This window comes from Alternaria ventricosa (assembly GCF_023758065.1).
Source record: "Alternaria ventricosa strain BMP 2768 chromosome Unknown scaffold_2, whole genome shotgun sequence".
NCBI lineage: Eukaryota > Fungi > Ascomycota > Dothideomycetes > Pleosporales > Pleosporaceae > Alternaria > Alternaria ventricosa.
The window spans coordinates 251,266-269,066 of NW_026055682.1; the positions used below are offsets into that span (position 1 = coordinate 251,266).

General features: G+C 52.6%; 6 protein-coding genes across 6 annotated transcripts; 5 read left to right on the forward strand and 1 right to left on the reverse strand.

Annotated features, from left to right (window-relative positions):
* Positions 1–913: 913 nt before the first annotated feature.
* On the forward strand, positions 914–3,721 carry J4E93_001119 (uncharacterized protein; the record flags this gene model as incomplete). Its single annotated transcript, XM_049339071.1, has 3 exons — positions 914–1,814; positions 1,860–2,044; positions 2,093–3,721. The coding sequence occupies 3 exons, from the start codon at positions 914–916 to the stop codon at positions 3,719–3,721; spliced, it is 2,715 nt and encodes a 904-aa protein (XP_049203028.1).
* Positions 3,722–4,549: 828 nt separating this feature from the next.
* J4E93_001120 (uncharacterized protein) lies at positions 4,550–5,187 on the reverse strand (the record flags this gene model as incomplete). Its single annotated transcript, XM_049339072.1, has 2 exons — positions 4,550–4,984; positions 5,125–5,187. The coding sequence occupies 2 exons, from the start codon at positions 5,185–5,187 to the stop codon at positions 4,550–4,552; spliced, it is 498 nt and encodes a 165-aa protein (XP_049203029.1).
* A 623-nt stretch (positions 5,188–5,810) lies between these two features.
* Positions 5,811–6,848, forward strand: J4E93_001121 (uncharacterized protein; the record flags this gene model as incomplete). The annotated part of the gene is made up of 2 exons (XM_049339073.1): positions 5,811–5,865; positions 5,965–6,848. The coding sequence occupies 2 exons, from the start codon at positions 5,811–5,813 to the stop codon at positions 6,846–6,848; spliced, it is 939 nt and encodes a 312-aa protein (XP_049203030.1).
* Positions 6,849–10,350: 3,502 nt separating this feature from the next.
* J4E93_001122 (uncharacterized protein) lies at positions 10,351–11,724 on the forward strand (the record flags this gene model as incomplete). Its single annotated transcript, XM_049339074.1, has 3 exons — positions 10,351–10,489; positions 10,541–10,848; positions 11,104–11,724. The coding sequence occupies 3 exons, from the start codon at positions 10,351–10,353 to the stop codon at positions 11,722–11,724; spliced, it is 1,068 nt and encodes a 355-aa protein (XP_049203031.1).
* A 1,229-nt stretch (positions 11,725–12,953) lies between these two features.
* J4E93_001123 (uncharacterized protein) lies at positions 12,954–14,816 on the forward strand (the record flags this gene model as incomplete). Its single annotated transcript, XM_049339075.1, has 1 exon — positions 12,954–14,816. The coding sequence occupies one exon, from the start codon at positions 12,954–12,956 to the stop codon at positions 14,814–14,816; it is 1,863 nt and encodes a 620-aa protein (XP_049203032.1).
* A 965-nt stretch (positions 14,817–15,781) lies between these two features.
* Positions 15,782–17,331, forward strand: J4E93_001124 (uncharacterized protein; the record flags this gene model as incomplete). Its single annotated transcript, XM_049339076.1, has 4 exons — positions 15,782–15,823; positions 15,945–16,013; positions 16,084–16,848; positions 16,915–17,331. 4 exons carry the CDS (start codon positions 15,782–15,784, stop codon positions 17,329–17,331), a joined length of 1,293 nt encoding a protein of 430 aa, XP_049203033.1.
* Between the last annotated feature and the right edge of the window lie 470 nt (positions 17,332–17,801).

Below are 17,801 nucleotides of genomic sequence, written 5' to 3' on the forward strand. Positions count from 1 at the left end.
GAACTAGCCTATCAGATGATCGCGCTAAGGCATCTCGCGCGGACGTTGGAACTTCGCTCCTCCCCGATGCTGAACCTACACCCTCGTTTGCAAAATGCTATCGTGCGAACATATGCCGCTACCGAGCCCAACACACAATCGCCGCAGCAATTGTCTCTGGCATCTCCCCGTCGTTCGTGGGTAATCGTTTACCCCGCGGTCAGACGCGTCGCGAGATGCGCCCGCCTGGCACTCCCTTCTAGCTCTCCAGCCGCAGACTCACTAGATTCTACGTGGTCTTTGGAATGTTCGCATCCACGCATTATGCTCTATGTTATCGCAATAGCTTACATGCCCTTACTTTGGAACACGAGGTCTGGATGCACATGAAGAGTAAACCGGACCTAGACAACTGCTATACGCTATATGCACGCCTCTACTGGGAACGTATGCTTCTGAACCTGACTGTCTGGCCGAGGACATCAAGTCCATATACCCTGATCGCCAGAATCTGTTGCGGTAGACTTTGAACATACGCATCTGAAATATTGGTCTCCCAAACTTACCCCCGTCCAGTCTGCAGTCAATTACCTCAATGCACAATACCTGCTTATTCCACCGCTTCCTTTGCCTCCGATAAGGCACAGAATTTCCTGTCCGTCTATCGTTGGACTCTCACCTTGGAGTATAATCAGCAACCGTCCAGACTTACCATCAACGCAATCGGGTTTTTGCCCCCCTCACCTTCGCTGGCCGGCGGTTTAGCGTCACTGCCCTACTATTTAATCTGCTGCTCTGCTGGTAACCGTCACTCCTACACCATCCTTCCTATTCTTTTCTTCTCCAGTCTATCATCAATCCACTTGCTTTGCCTTAAGTCCCCTTCTCTTCTACACCTTGCCCAGAGCACAAGGTCTAGTATCAGTTACGAAGAATGTCAATGGAATCTCTCCTCAATTTTGGAGAATTCCAAGCTCAACCCCAACGCTTCAAGACAATCACAAAGTACGATGCGGGTGCTGAGCCGAAAACTCCACATGCTTGGTGGGATCTAGACAAAGACGCCATCCACGCAATCCTCAAGGACATATCAGAAAGAGTTGCTTCGTGTACCAAGGGCAAGACGGGACTCGACAGAGAACTTGAGCACGTCGCAAAAACCGCAGCAATGCTAGAGCAGGTCGAACGAGGGCCTGCCATCAAGGTCGCTCTCATTGGAGCCCAAGGAGCCGGCAAGAGCCTTCTGATCAACGCTTTATTCGATTGTACCGGCTTGTCACTGACAGGTGCGAGAGGATTTGCTTGTACCAGCGCTATCGTCAAATATGCATACGGTCCGGGCGACAAGTTCTCTGCCGAGGTCAAGTTTCTCAATGCGGAGAAGCGTGAAGCCATGGTAGATGAACATATCCGCTCTTATATGGACTATCATAACGACCTGGACGACTCAGAAGACGAAGATGGCCCCCGGACCCGATCATTCAAACAAGATGAACTCGACCGAAAACGCAAGAAGACGGCAGAAGACTTCTTCGATACCATCTTTGGATCCAGGGAAGAATTTCTCAATGCTTGGAGTTCAAGTCCCGTCAACACTCCGGAATTCAAGAGTTTGTGCCAGCTGAAATGCAAAGAGGCTATGCTGGATCAAGATATGGATTCCAAGGGAGTTTCGATCTTCAGCAAGAACACCCCGAAGGAACTCCTGGACGTCATCAAGCCGTTTCTTTCCAATGTCGAGGGCCAGGTTTGTCTTTGGCCTATTGTTGATTGCGTCACCATCCGATTCAATCACCCTCTCCTTCAACAGGGTTTAGAGTTTATCGATCTGCCAGGTTAGTATTGAGACAATTTTGTTTATCATAGCTAACACATTCTAGGGTCTGGTGATACGAACATGTCACGAGCTCGACACGCCGATGAGATCAAAGACAGCGTCGATGTTGAGATCATTCTGGGTGATACAGTGCGCATCGGTACGGACGAAATGGTCATAAGTAACGCTAGAGCTGGCGTGCTTAATCATGGTGCATCGAATGTGAAGGTTGTGGCCACCAAGATTGACGTAAGTACTTTCAACTATGTTTGGGGTCATACTAACTTCTTTGAAAAGGCACTCTCTGAAGACCAACTCGCTCAGTGTTCGGGTTTCGTATACGACGAAATCAATACCCGTATGCAGCAAGCTGATGAAGACGGTACCAACGCCGAAGAGGAAGATGACGATACCAAAGTACTCCAGATCAACCGCTTCAAGCTGTATCTCCAGCGTTACAAGAAGGCGTACATGATAAAAGAGCGTGCAGAGTCCATCTCCAGAATCCTCGGCTCAACACTCCAAGAGGTATCGTACAATGAGACGGTGGAAATCTTCCATACGTCCACAGCGAACTACATGAGCTGGATCAAGACCGGAAAAATCTCATACGAGCATCAACCAGCGCTCTCTGCCGAGAATACCGGAGTACCGGGACTCCGCAGGTTCATGTACAATCTACCGGCTCCTCGGAACCTGCGCGACTATACGTACCACATCAACACTGTCGTTCCCGCCTTCATCGAAAAATCGAAACGCGTCGTCACTCAGTCGGATCGGGATGCCGGGTTCAAGACAATCGCTGATGAATTCGACGAGCTGCGCGGCAGGTTCTTAGGCGCCTTGGCCAAAGCGTTGCACAAGCATTGTCGCGAATACTCAACGGTTAGCGTGGCGAGAATCGAGAAGGACAGCAACGCTTACAAGGAAGGTCTGAGGAAACGTATTCAGAAGAATTGGCTGGAGCTGAAAGCTTCTGCATTCAACCGGATCATAAAGAGCAGAGGCCACGTTCCCCAAGGAACATCGAGAGCCAAGGGCCTGGAGAACACAGTCAACTGGAACATGGAGCTTGCTACCTTACTGAAGCCCGGTTTTCAGAGGTGGTATGCACTTCATGCGGGACATCTGAGGCAACTGAGGGCTGCACTACCACTAAACATGGACAAACTGTTCCACCAGGCGATAGCCCTGATGAACAGCTCAGCCGCAAACCTTATCACAGTCGAGAAAGCCAAACTCAAATTCAATCCGATGCAACACCGGATGAAGAGTAAAGTCCTCGCTATGGTAGACGAAATGATCGCCGAGGAGAAGCGTCTACTGCATCGGGCCACTCTGGAAGATGAACGGGAAAACAACCTGATCTCGACAATCACCGATGAAATTTACGATGACATTTTCGCCGCAACTCCCGAACTCAAATCGATCGTCAAAGGAAAGAAACGCTACCATATGGGGGTGTTGAAGTTCAAGAAGATACAGCTTGAGAATCGCTTCCTTGCAGCTGAGAACCATTTCGTCGACAGGGCCATCGAACTATTCCGGAAACAACTCAACGAGAAGATGGGCCGTTTGATCGACAAACACATCGAGCTCTTGAACGCCATGTTCGATAACTATAGCAAAAACCTTCGCGATCATGCCCCAGTCGACTACACGATCAACCCTTTGGGCGAGCAAGTCCGAGAGCAGCTGGAGAAGCACCTCCCGTACATTGAGAGCCAGGCTGAGGCTTTGCTCAGTCATATCCCCGTTGGATTCAAAAATGAAGACGAAGCCGCCGCCAGTGTAGAGTACCTCGATGACTCTGGTGATAGTATCCAGGACCTCGGATACTTCATCGAGCAGGTATCCAAGCCTAAGCGCAAAGCTACTGATAGCTCAAAGGCTATGGTGAAGAGGATCAAGAATGAGCACGACTGATCTTCGAGTGCATCATACCGATCTGGCGTCTACCTCTAGGACCAACTTCGAATCAGCCTCTGCGCCACCCAGGTTCCTAAGAGTTCGGCAATGTGTCTACGCGAAAACAGAACGGTCGTGGACACATTCCGTTCATTTTCTACTTCATATTCTCTGTTAGACAAAAGTCGGAGCTATCTCGCGCAGCAGCCTTTCGCCTTGGGACGACGCCGCAAACGCCGTGCAGGCGTATGCACAACATTGGCTAAGGCGTGCAATCTTTGCTTTCCTCCCAGCGTTTACGATGTCTTTTTTCAGCGACAGCAGCAATTAGTTGAGCGGTTTCTTTCCTTCTATTCAGCAGGCGACTTTGAGCCCACTCTCTGGGTTCGGTCTATCCTGCGCAAAAGTTTCTCACCATCGAGCCATCTTTCTTACGTACTCAGTCATAGCAACATGAATCACATTCAACATACCAGCATACCTTTGCCTCCAGTTCACAGTTCATGGTATACATGATCAACCCGGTCGGCCACTCGATATCTCTAACTCGGTGCCTCTGACACGCTGCAATCATTCACGGTCTTCCAATGTGCACTGGGATATTCGTCTGTTAGGAGGAATTGAGAGGGATATAATAATAGTCGCTAACAAAAATATGTATGTATCCAGCACGCAAGCCAAGAAAGGAGAGTCAAAACCATACAGTACACCAACAGCAATCCACATCTCCTACTCCAAACTCAGAGAACACCAGTATCGTATATCCACCACCAATCTCCAACAACCACCATGACCCCACACACAGATCACGACAAACTTCTGTCCATCATCATAATATAACCCCATCTACGCGCCATCCCCCCACAGCCCAACAACCTGCATCGCAAACGCCACACCCGCCAACCCCGTCTTAACCCACTCAACCACCTGCTTCCGCTCCACCGCCAAGCGCACCTGCTCGCCATTCACCTCATCGCCCTGCGCCTCCAACTCCATAACCTGCCTCTTCTCATTCCCGCCCTCAGTCAGACCAACCGCATAGTCGACACCGGGTCCAGACACAAACGCAAAGATAGATGTGTAAAGCAGGTACGGGTGGCGGAAGCGGGCGGGCGAGAGACAGTATGCGGAGAAGAGGGTGAAGGTAGTTATGTGTCTGAGGTAGGAGGATAGGTTTGTGGATTTGTTGGAGAGGTAGATGAGGGAGGTGCGGGCGTTTATGGCGGTGGGGAGGGCGAGGAGGGAGGGGAGGGCGATGGTCGAGACGGTTGCTGAGACGCCCTATGGAGGTGTTAGTTATCTGAACTGTGTCTTCTGGGGTTTGTGCTGGGGGGTTTGGTATAGGGAGGAGTGGGTTGGAGCTCTGATAGCTTTCAAGCGGGGAGCTTGGAGAAGGGAAGTGGCGGGTGGTGGTGACTTACAGTTGCGATTCCTAGGGTGATTGTTCCGACGAATTTACATATTGAGACTGTTTGGGCGGCCATTGTGATGGTACCGTGAGGTTTTTGGGGATTGCCTTGCTCTGTCTATCGCGCGGGTTCTTTGTCGTGGAGTTATCTGTTGGCAATGCAGGTTGACGTGCATGCAGCGCTTGGAAGATTGCGGAGATGCTGCGGGCATCATCCGGAGCAGGCTGTCATCTTTCGGAGAAATCGGGATGGCCCAAGCTTCCATGCCATAATGCGGAGAAGAGCACATGTCAATCAGTAATCAGGCGGCTACGCCCTATGAAAAGAAAGATGTTGATCCATTATCAGGTCGCTCTTTACCGTACATACTCTGCACGGTCTTCCAAACCTATAAAATGCATTCGATGCGCGCACTGTATCGCCCAGGGCGAATCGCAAGCATCAAGAGAGTAATCTTGCCAGTCGTACCTCGGCTTACAACACCAACGCGTATCCTGCACGCATCAGCCGGGGCTTGCGGCCGTAACTTTCACACGACGTGAGCAACCTCAGTTACTTATACTCCACTCAATATTTGTGCATCCGCTCGAACGATAACTCCCAACGTCATCACCTGCTCACTCACCACCGCCAGTCCTGCGCGCTTCCAGTTCGACGACCCCGATAGCACAGAACCTGCCTGGAAAACACCGCGCACCATGCCTATGGAGAAGTACCAGTTTATGAGCAATGTCTGGAGGGATGGCATCTTTGGTATGTCTCACTTCCTATAGTAGGCGTGGATAGGCAGAGATGGCCCATGACCACTGCTCAAACAGCTTCACCTCCAGGTCAAAAGCTAACAACCCTCAGACAACAAAGTCGTCTTCTGCACCGGCGGCGCCGGCACAATCTGCTCCGCCCAAGTCCGCGCCATGGTCGCCCTGGGCGCAAACGCCTGCATAATCGGGCGCAACGTAGAAAAGACCGAAAACATGGCCAAAGACATCGCAACCGCGCGCCCCGGCGCCCGCGTCCTCGGCATCGGCGCCATCGACGTGCGCAAACCCGAACTCTTGCAAGAAGCCGCCGACCGGTGCGCCCGCGAACTCGGCAGCCTTGACTTCGTCATCGCAGGCGCAGCCGGCAATTTCCTCGCGACCATCGACCAGATCAGTCCGAATGCGATGAAGAGCGTTATCGACATCGATGTGCTGGGGAGTTATAACACGGTCAAGGCGACGCTGCCTTATCTCAAGGAATCAGCGGAGAAGCATAGAACGGATGGGACTACACAACCGGCTAATGGCACGGGTGGGCGTATCATCTTTGTGAGCGCTACGCTGCACTACACAGGCACACCCCTCCAGTCCCACGTCTCCGTCGCGAAAGCAGGTGTAGACGCCATGGCCATGTCTGTCGCTATTGAGCAAGGCCCCCGTGGTATCACATCCAACATCATTGCCCCAGGGCCGATTGCTGAGACTGAGGGTATGGCGAGGTTGTCCAAGTCGGATGCTAAGAGTAAGGTTGCTAAGAGCGTGCCGTCTGGTCGCTTTGGATCTGTCAAGGAGATTGCGGATGCGACTATCTATCTGTTTTCGGATGCGGGTAACTTTGTTAACGGCGAGACGCTTGTTGTGGATGGTGGCGCGTGGCATACTGCGGGGTTTTCGGGTGGGTTTGAGTATCCGGATTTCTTGCTTAGTGGCGAGAGTGTTACGGGGGTTAAGGGCGGGAAGAAGAGTAAGTTGTAGGGCGGAGATGGAGAGACTGGTAGATGTGGAATTTCATGACCGGTTTTGCTTGCTACATGGGTGCTTGATCTTTTGGGTGGTGTTCTCTAACAATACCGTGGAGGTATTCAATAGATCTTGTGGTTATATCCGCCTTCGTCTCACGTTGATGTATTCATCAAAACGTCTTGTCGTAGCGCATACAACCCTTTCAGGACGAGCGTCTTCGTCAAATACAGTAGTAAGATTGACACTTCTCACATGAAATTGCATCTGAAGCGTAAGTGACCCGGCCGTGTAAGGTTGTATTGCTTTCTCTTGGTTCTCCTCACTCGTGCATAACTGCTCAGGTCCACAATGCCAATATTCATACCGCAGATAACTAGGCAAAGCGATCCTGGACGTATCTGTTGCGCCTGTCATTCCGCGAAGCCATCTGCACAAGTGTCATGCACATGGAAGCTTTCGGATCAGCAACAGAAGCTTGGATGAGAGCCCGGCTCAACAGTGGCGTATCTGATGATGAGGATGTCCTTGGTCTCCGCGGGCTCGTAGACTGACGCAATAGAAGGGTATGTGTGCGTCTGAGTATAATGTATGATGCAATATATGCATGATAGAAGATGATGCATACGTCTGTTCCGAGGAGTGCTGAGTATGATTTAGAGAGGACGACACAATGTATATATCCAAGTTGCATGTAAGATATCGCGTACTTAGGCAAGCCTCTCTGTCAGCGTCTGATACCAAATAGTTGCATTCCTGCATGGAGCTTCATCCTTTTCAGTATTTTCTTGAAAACAAACATGTATACCACGCCTGGTCACAGTCCTTGTGATGCTGGACCAGGCTGACACTGAGGTGTGCAGGCACGCTCGGGCAGCACTAAGTATCCCAGCTGTTGTATAGCGCGCGGCCCACTCCATACCTCGGAGCACTATAGCACCGGGAATCGAAATCGAATCTCAACGACTTTATGACCAGGTTCGATAGCTCAAAACGGAATGAACCTTGTATCAAGGCTGTAGTGGCTGAGCAAAAGCAAAAAGTATCATCGAGAGAGATCATCAAGTATCAGTGCTGCAATCTTACCAAACGTTGAGAGACTTGTCCAAGGACCTACCTCCGCCTCGAACCTTGGGCGTAAAGGCGGACGGACGAATATAGCAATCAATCTCTCAGTAAGCATCGCGCCCCAACATCCAAGCATCAGATCGTCGACTAGGAGTCTTTTGAGTGTGAGATCATCGACCCTGAGCGGGAACCCATCTCGTCGTCAGCACATCAACGAAAATCTCACACCTCCCCACGGATCAACATGCCAGCACATCGATCCTACCCAGCGATGCCAGCCGCACATCAAGGCATCCACGAATAAAACCCACTCGTTACCAACTCTGTTCCCGCGGAATGACGAAATGGGTTGCAGCACCAGGTTTGGAGCGAGTGAACATCTTCATCTGCGCCCCTTGACGAGCCGCACATGCCAGGCCTGCGCTCCAGTTTTAATACAAAATGCGCAGCAACGGCTTACCCTGCTCCCCTGTCGATCGCACTATCGATACCCAGGGGTGCTGCTTCTGGACTGGGCTGGTGGTGGCTGGCCATGCATGCGTCATAGCCCTTTTTCAGGAGACAGACGCGAGCGCGCGGTGCCCGGTTAGCGAAATTGAGCGTTTAGGTTTGGCGTGTTTTGGGACTGGCGTGGGCTAAGACGCGTGGTCAAGCGGTGGCTTGCGGGTGCTTGGCCGGCATCTTCGCTGCGGTGGGTAGGGCCGTCGTTGTGTTTGGCTAAAGGTCGGCGCGCGTGTTTGTGTGGTTACTGTGGTGTTGGGCAATTCTCGGAGGGTTTAGGCTGAAGTGGAGGGTTCGTAAAAGAGATGAGGAGAGATAGGGTGAGTGAGCTTCCGAGGGGGAAGCGACTTCATGTTGATTGAAGATGCAGGCGTGCAGACTGGTTGTCGGGTCGTAGAGGTGCCGTTGACTGACACGTTTCGATTCGCGGGCGCGTCGCCGTGCTCTTCGCGCGCCGCTTGAGTGGTGAGGGAGCGATGAGGCTTAACGCCGTTGCTAGACGACGGCGTGAGGGCGCCGGCGCTTTTTGTCATGCGCGCCCAAGCGCCCTGCGCATTTTATGGGATGGCAAGCCTCAACTTGGTTTTGGAAGGTCGCACAGGTAGAGGCATGAATTCTGCAGGTTGTACACAGGGTGCGGGTGGGAGGTACACGGAGGGGATGACCTTTCTTGTACCCTGGACTATAGCAGAGAGGCCAGTAAGCAGGGCTGCAGGTACAACAGGTACATAGCGCGGACACCTGCTTATGTTGTTTGCTGCAGGCTGCAGGTAGCGATGATGTCGCTGCAGGTTGGGTTGGGTGTAAGCGACAGGGAGGCGTGCGATACGACGCCACCGAGGAGTTTAGTCTGCCCCGTGCCAGAGGATCAGCATGCATCAAAAGACAAAACATGCAGCAAGTCCCGCGCTGTGCACCCAACCATTACATTCTCTCCCTTTCTCTTCATACACTCGTTATCGAAAGTGCGCTTATACATTCGTTTGAGTGGTGTTTGGTACAGATCAGAAGTAGCTCGACTGCCCAGGACGGTCGCTTTATCGATTATCGCGAGACATATCAGTTCCGGGAAAGGGTCCGCGTTAGTAACACTGGACACGGGAGCACCAAGACGGCTTTGCGAATCACCGGCGGCTTGTGTGTCGTGTCTGCTGCGTTATCGCGATCGAAAGAGTCGTGATCTGCGAGGTGTCCGAGGTTGAGCACGTCATGCCCACGAGATAGGCCGAGGAGCTTCACGTTTGACCACAGGATTTTCTGCTTCAGTTTCAGCACCCTCAGCCATCCCACGACGCCGGCGGAGCACCCAGGGCGCCAACCAAAAACCCAGAGTTGGCAGTGCAGGGAGTACCGCGGTTCGAGTCAGACCTAGTGCCAGTGCGGAAGAGGCGGAAGAGGCTACTCTTGAACTAACGGCCAAAGCGGGAGAGATCAGTTAGCCAGAAAGTGCTCCATTCACCAGCACAGACCTCACTTAGCGCTGGTAAGTCCTGCAGCTCCACCAGCTCCCATCCTCAACAGCCGCATCGCCAGCAACCTCTTCCTTCTCCACACCCAGCTGTGCTACCGGCGACACCCGTCCGACAATCCATCACGGGCAGCGATGCTGACGATAGTGTGAAGCATACCAGCAACATCTCGCGCCCACCCCCAGTAGCCGATCCCACCGAGCCGGCGCTTTTCTGCCAGCGACAGGCCCGTACCACCTCACACCACTTCCATCCATCGACCCCACTTGGAATCCTCTCGAGGCCCTTCCAACTTCCATCACCAGCTTCATCGCTCGTTCACGACGTCGGAGGCGTTCAATCGCTGTTCCAAGTCCCCATCGCCGCAAGCGCCCATTCACTACCGAGGGACAAACAGCATTGTCAAGACCTTCGCACAAAGACCGCGCCTATACAAGCGACCTCGACCACCCCACCCACAACCTCACACATCCATCACCATGGAGCACAGATTCGCCTCGACGCTGCTGGGCTTCCTCGCCTTTTTCGTTCTGCTATCGTCCATCCAGCGCGCAAGTGCACAGGGCTTTACGCAATCATATTGCTCCAGTCTCAACACGGGTAGCGATGACGACGTCTGTAAGTTACATGCCAATCACGTCTTCCACGCTCCACAACTAACATCCTTAGACACATGGCCATATCAATCCAACGGTAACTGTACCAACCACTGCAAGGAGGAAGGTACCTATGCCTTCGCCGTTCTAAAATACACCGACTGCTGGTGCTCAAACTACGCTCCCGGGGAGACGGCCGACATCAGCGACTGCCAGAAGGACTGCCCTGGCTTCCCGGCCGAAAAGTGCGGCGACAAGGACAACAACCTGTTCATGTACATCCAAATGGACGGTAAGGTATCCGGCACCATCGGAGGCTCGCAACCCACGTCATCCGCCGAACCTTCGAAGACAAAAGATAAACCTTCAGAAGCCCCGACTGTTAGTATTCCCCCTCCTCTCGCGCGCGTCTTTCTTGTCTTTCATCTCCTTTGGCTTCCTTGATTTCTATGCGTACTATATTGTGCGACCGGTGTTTGACTTCGTGGTAGTCTGCTCCGGCTCCGCCACCAGTCGTCGTTACGCCTGACCCTGAGACTGTCATCTCTTTCGTCACTCCGGCACCGTCTTCTACTTCTTCTTCTACTGTATTTGTTCTCAATCCTGTCTGTCGCACATAGCTGACACATCACACAGACCGAAAAGCCATCTGCGACTCAATCCGAAGCCGATGATGAACCAACCTCAGCCATGGCACCCGTCACAACGCCAACCGTCTTAACCGAAAGCGGCCGTGTCGTTACCAGAACAGTTGTCTTCACTCCGACCGCGGCTGCCTCCGAGGAAACTAGCCATGACAGCGGCCCCAATGTCGGAGCCATCGCCGGTGGTGTTGCTGGCGGTGTCATCGCTCTGCTAGCTGTCGTGGGTGGTATATTGTTTGTCCTATGGCGAAGGAAGAGGCAGCAAGACGAGCAAAATGGCGGACATGACGGTGGTTCCGCCGGTATCTCGCGCAATGTGAGCACCATGAGCAGAGCCGGCCTGCTAGGAGGGCGTAGCGAAAAGTCACCAACCCAGCTTGTTACAAACTTCGGTTCGCAACGGAGCCGCCACGACGAGGAATCGATCACGCCCGTTACACCGTCGAGCCGCCGATTAAGTCAACCCATCCTAGTCGACTCGCGACTCAACCCAACCGCTGTTTTGACCTTCCATGGCGCGAACGCCAGCCGGGAAAGCCTTGGAAGCATCGATGACAGCCGAGACTACGGACGACAACTGAACGTGCGAAACCCGGATCCGAACGTCAACTAGGGGAAGAGTTTGAACCACCATTTGCGGACTCGATAACGGGTGCGATTACACCACGACCCGGAGAAACTCCGTACATTCACAGAGCACACCTACCATCAGAAAAGTTGGATGTCACCACCGCGCTACGACTGACGAACCTACAACATCATATCCAAAATAACCAGGCGTAATCCATAGCACCGACGCACGGCCGTCTAGTTTGTTTCATTACTGTCTTTGGGGGCACCACGCCACACATCTACTCGAGACACTCCTGTCCGGTTCGATCACATCATTAATGGGCGCCAGCATCTGTGTACACTATTTCTCCTTCTTCGCTGGATCTCTGTTATGCGGCAATGTATATACTTATTTAGGGGGCGTGGGCGAAGAAGAACAACATCAGAAAGGCCTCATCGCACTCGGCAGAAAAGGGACACACCTTGCCACACCTAATGGGTCACACCGTCATGGTGTATGGGGATGGCGGAGTCGCAATAGGGATTTGCTGGTAGATTAGTTTAGTTGGAAGAGATGGGACTGCTACGCGTACGTGAATGCGAGTAGCTGCATCACCACTCGATACTTGAATTTAGAAATTACTTGTCAATATGTATCTTAGCATTTTCGTTCCTGCTGTTCATTTGTCAACGGCGATCCGAATCATCAACCCTGGCCATGTTGCGTCCCGCCAAGGCGCTAAAGCGCGAAGGAAGGAGACACCCAGCACGACCTGTCGCATCTTACACGTTCAACTTAAAGTCGATCTCGTCAACCGATTACTTGTCACCATTGCCCCCTCAAACCTCAGGATGGATAAACTTCCAACAGAAGTCCTCGCCGAGATCGTCGAGTTGCTCCGCGATGACCGGAAGGATCTTTGGCCTAAGACCAGACCGCGGTCTGAGTCAAAGGCGCACTCTATTCTTTCTGATCTTTGGAGCATCAGTTACACAAACAAAAAGCTGCATGCGATTGCCAACGATATTATATACTCCCATTACGAGCTTTAATATCACGAAACGTCGCTGTTCATCCGAGCGCTTGCATCGAATCCCAATCTCCAGCGATGCGTTCAACACATCAAGTGGAACAGTCCCATCCATGATGAAGGTGCCTTCGAGTTCCCCCGTTGGCCCACGGAAGCCGAGTTCGATCAAATCAAGGAGAAAGTGGGATTTCCCTTCCCCGCAGCGTGGCCACGACATAGTACCTTCCTCACTGGGAAATTGGTGGAGGTGAATAACTGGATGCGTCTTCGTACAGAAAGCGATCTGTATCTTAGTACGTTCATGTTGTTTACGCCGAACGTCAAGGAGCTTTGCATCTCCACGAAGCAGTGGGAAGCTGGAGGCATGTGGTTCGTGCAATCGCTGGTCGGTAAGATTGGCACAAACCTACAAAAGGTGGTACTCGACGGCGGAGCAAACGTTGTAAACCTTCTTCCGCTTTTTCTGCTGCCGAAGATGAAAACGCTGATCATGTCTGATCTACTGGCACCCACTCTACACGAGGACGCCGAATTGGAAGCCATCAACCTCGTTTGGGCACGACTGGAAAAAGAAGGATCGAATCTGGAGCATTTGGAAATCTCTCATACTACCACCTGCATATTCGATCTCGCCCGCTTGCTGAAAAGCCTCAAAAACCTCAAATTACTCGACTACGAGTTCAGCGGCGGCGGGGGTTCGGTCAAGAAGCACAACAGAGACGTACAAACGCTCTTCGAAGCCATCGGAAACCACTGTGCGTCGGTCAACAACATGGCCATCGATGACGACCGTCTAGTGATGAAACCAGGCGCGCTTGAACAACTGCGCGGCTTGGAGAACGTGGAGACTTTCCAAATGACCACGCCCATCTTCTACGAAAAAGTTCATTGTCGTTCTGTTACCAAGGAATTCCTCGCCGAGTCGCTCCAACGAAACCTCGGGAACCTGCCCAAGCATCTCAAAAACCTGCGCATCTCAACCAAGACGGGTTATCACGACGTGACGGAAACCTGCTTCGATGTCTTGCCCACCCTGGCCTCTGATATCAAAACTCTCCTCCCTGATCTCGAAGCCATTACGTTCCTTGGCTGGCACCCGCAACTAGGCACCTTTCCATGCCAGACGCGCATCGCTGCCCTCCAGTCTACGTATGCGCAGGTAGGGGTAAAGATTGTGTCGGAACATGATACTATGGGCGACTCTGAAAGTTGGTACACCAAAACGCGCGTTGGTGCTTCGAGCAAGATTGAAGAAGACTATGTCTGGGTGCAGTTTCTGGGTGAGGATGAGGGGGAGGGGGAGAACCCGTGGGTGGCACGATTTGGGAACTCGTATAGGGGGGATGAGCTGAATGGCGATGTTTGGAGTGAGCATGAGGATGGAGAGGAGAATAATCAGGAAGAGGGTGATGATGATGAGGAAGAGGAAGATGGCAATGAAGACGAATGGGAAGACGACGACGACGATGACGAGACTCCTAATCCCAGTGCTGGTGGCCGACCACTGAATATGCAAGATATCATGGAGGAAATGGGTATTCTTGCGGCTCAGGGACGGATGCCGGGTATGCCTGGTATGCCGCCAACAAACGACGATAATGAGGAGGATGGAGATGATGATGAAGAAGGCTCGAACACTCAATTTGGCCCCGGCCGCCCGCTTACCATGCAGGATATCGAGAATGAGATGAGGATCATGATGGGTCAGGGACTGATCTTCAATTTGCCTGGTATGCCTGGTTATAGACCCGAGGGTGGGGATGATGAAGATGATGATGATGATGATGATGATGATGAAGATGACGAAGAAGGGTCGAACGATGGCGATGGCGAGCAAGATGAAGACGACTCGGACAACGACAACGACAACGACAACGACAACGACAACGACAACGACAACGATGACGCGCCGCCGCCAGCCCTGGAACCCCTACCCAGCACTAGCAACCTGACCCTACAAGAAATCGAGGAAAAGATGAGAACGATGATGGCTGAGGAGCGGATGTTCAAGTTGCCGGGTATGCCTCATTTCAATCCGGAAGATCAGTATGACAGCGAGGAGGAGGAAGATGAGTATGACGAGGAAAACGAGGACGGAGAGTCTGGTATAATTGGGTGGTGAGCGCGATTGTAGCAGCTGCAAACAGGACAGAAAGCGTAAGAGTAGCGATTGCAAGTTAAGTAGCTAGAACGCAGTAGAGATTTAGATTAATTTAAGTTATGTATTAAACTATAGTAGCTAAAAGGCTAAGAGATAAGTGTAATTGCGAGAGTATAGTAGCAAAAAGCGCACTTTAAAAGAACTTCGTTTAGTGTGAGAAGAATGCATCCGAGAGTCTGGTAACGATGACGACAATAATGACGATGCGCCGCCAGCTTCGGATCCTCAACCTGGCGGAGGTCGCCCCTTGACGAGGCAGGATATCGAGGATGAGATTAGCATCTTGCAGCGAGGGGGCCAACAAGAGGGATGTGAGGTGATGTGATGGCGATGATTGATCGATGGGAGGTGGATTGGAAGGTTGAGTGAGGGATGTGGTTTCTGGGGACTGGAAGGATGTTATCTTTTTTTTGTAGATAGGATATCAGGTAGCATGCGAGAACGTATGTATTCAGCCACGCGGAGTTGGTTGAGGTCAGGAAGTGCAGTTGAATGCAAGCTTGTTCCGGCACTCACTACTGCGAACATAGCTTTCTTTTTGCTTCTTCTATACAAACTGCTTATTCGCTTTCTGCGTACATGCTGCTCAACATGCGTTACAAGAATACTACCGAAGTAGCCTGTTCCACGATTTTACGGTGCCATTATTTCAACACATCCATAATATATTCTCCGCTGAGGCAGACGAAAAAATATAGGAATGATGTCGCGACAAAAGCGACAGTATCGGACGTGGTGGACTTGACTGCGTGGATACCCAAATCACGCAGATCCCTGTGAGGCTCAACTGCACACGCGCCACGCGTTCTTAGGCCCACGTACCCTGAATCTCGACCCCAACACCGACCCCATCCACGTTCCCCCAGCCTGGAACCAGACCTCACCTTCTATTCCACTACGGTCGCACAGTTTCTCGGTTGCCCATCATGAGCAAAATGTGGGAGGTGGATCCCGAGACGCGGAGTAAGGTACGTTGCGCCTTCTACAGCTGAAGGAGGGGGTCGTTAGGGGTCAATTGCGGCGTGAAGGCAGCACAGGTGATGAGTCGAGCATGCGCATATGACAGAGGCTAATCAATTCCGTACGCAGTTGCTCGAGATACAAAAGACCAACGACAACAATAAGTGCGTCGACTGCAATGCGCCGAGTCCGCAATGGGTATGCAACCGCCCTTCCTCCACCAGCGCACGCGATCACCGCCTACACCTACTAAGATGAACTGTCCTAGGCCTCGCCCAAGCTCGGCATCTTCATGTGCCTCTCCTGCTCGGGCGTGCACCGCGGTCTGGGCGTGCACATCTCCTTCATCCGCAGCATCACCATGGACGCCTTCAAGGGCTCGGAACTCGTGCGCATGGCTGCCGGTGGCAACAAGCCCTTCCAAGACTTCTTCAACACACATCCTTCGAACACGAAAGACGGACGCACATTCGAGGCCTCGTCCATATCAGAGCGATACGATTCGGAGGCGGGCGACGAGTGGAAGGAGAGACTCAGCTGTAAGGTCGAGGACAGGGAGTTCGACAAGGCAAACCTGCCCAAGCGGTTACCCAAGAAGGATAATGTATCTACAGCTGGCATAGGCGCGCCCTTGAGCGGACGAGCCAGCGCAGCCGGGAGCCGAAGCCAGACACCCCTCGGAAAGACACGAAGCAACGACGCAGGCTTCCAGCGCTCGGGCTCCCCCGCTCTCGGCACCAACGCCATGTCTAGTCAGAAAGTAAAGAACGAAGCCTACTTCGCTAAGATGGGCCAGGAAAACGCTAGTAGACCCGATGGCGTTGCGCCGAACCAAGGCGGAAAATACGGCGGCTTCGGCAGCGAGCCAGATGCCTGGAAGAAGGACGATGAGCCCGGTGCCCCACCTGCGCTGGACGACTTCCAGAAAGACCCTGTTGCGGCGCTTACCAAGGGCTTTGGCTGGCTAGGCGCAAGCGTGAGTAAAGTAGGCAAAACGGGGTATGAAGGCTGGGTGAAACCCGGTATGGCAAAGGTACATCTCCCCTCCTCACACATCACCCCAAACCCATAAACAAACGACTAACACACCATGCTCCAGCTCGCAGAAGCAGACCTCGCAACCCAAGCCCGCACCACAGCCGGCACCCTCGGCCAAACCCTCCAATCCGGCGTCGCAAACGCAAACAGTCAATTCACCCGCTTCGTCGAAGGAGGCGACTCTGCACACCCTTCTTCTTCTTCTTCCTCTTCTCGGGCCCCGTTGTCGGGTCAGCGCGAACCTGAGCGTAAGGACTTTTGGGAGAGCTTTGGTGCTGCGCCGGCGGGCCCGTCGAAGGATAAACAGGACTTTTGGGATGAGTTTGGGAGTGCGGGGGAGGTTAGGGCGGGTGGTGCTGGGGGTATGGCTGGGAAGAAGCCGAGTGGGATTGGGACGAGTGCTATGAAGAAGGGGGGTGCTGGTGGGGGGATGGGTGGTGGAGGGGCGAAGAAGGATGATGAGTGGGGGGAGTGGTGAGGGAGATTTTGAGGGAGGGGTGAGGCGTTTGGGCGTTGGATACGCGGGTATAGGTTGGATTGGTATGGTTGGTGGTTAGACAAAGAATGGGAAGTATTGTTATCGGTTTGTGAGGCGTGCTTCATCTTTACTATCTGCATGTGGCTTCACTTGTATCGATGGATCCCAACATGGTAAACATCACAGGTCTCAGCTACGCTTTTCCGCTATACTCATCGTCCATCTGAACTCTCTAAGCTTACTCCATGTAGGGTTCCTGTCGAGCGTACCTGTCAGCTCCTTCCTAGGATTGCTGTCGAGGCTGCACTTTCCGAACGGCCGCTCTCACCATTTCCATGCCTTCCTCCGCCGCGATCTCATCTTACCTGGCCACCTTTCTCAGCTAGATCTGACCGTTACGTCACTGCAACTTCAACCGGTACTCAATTCCAGCTACGCCCTATCCTCTAGAATGATCCAACCTTTCGCTT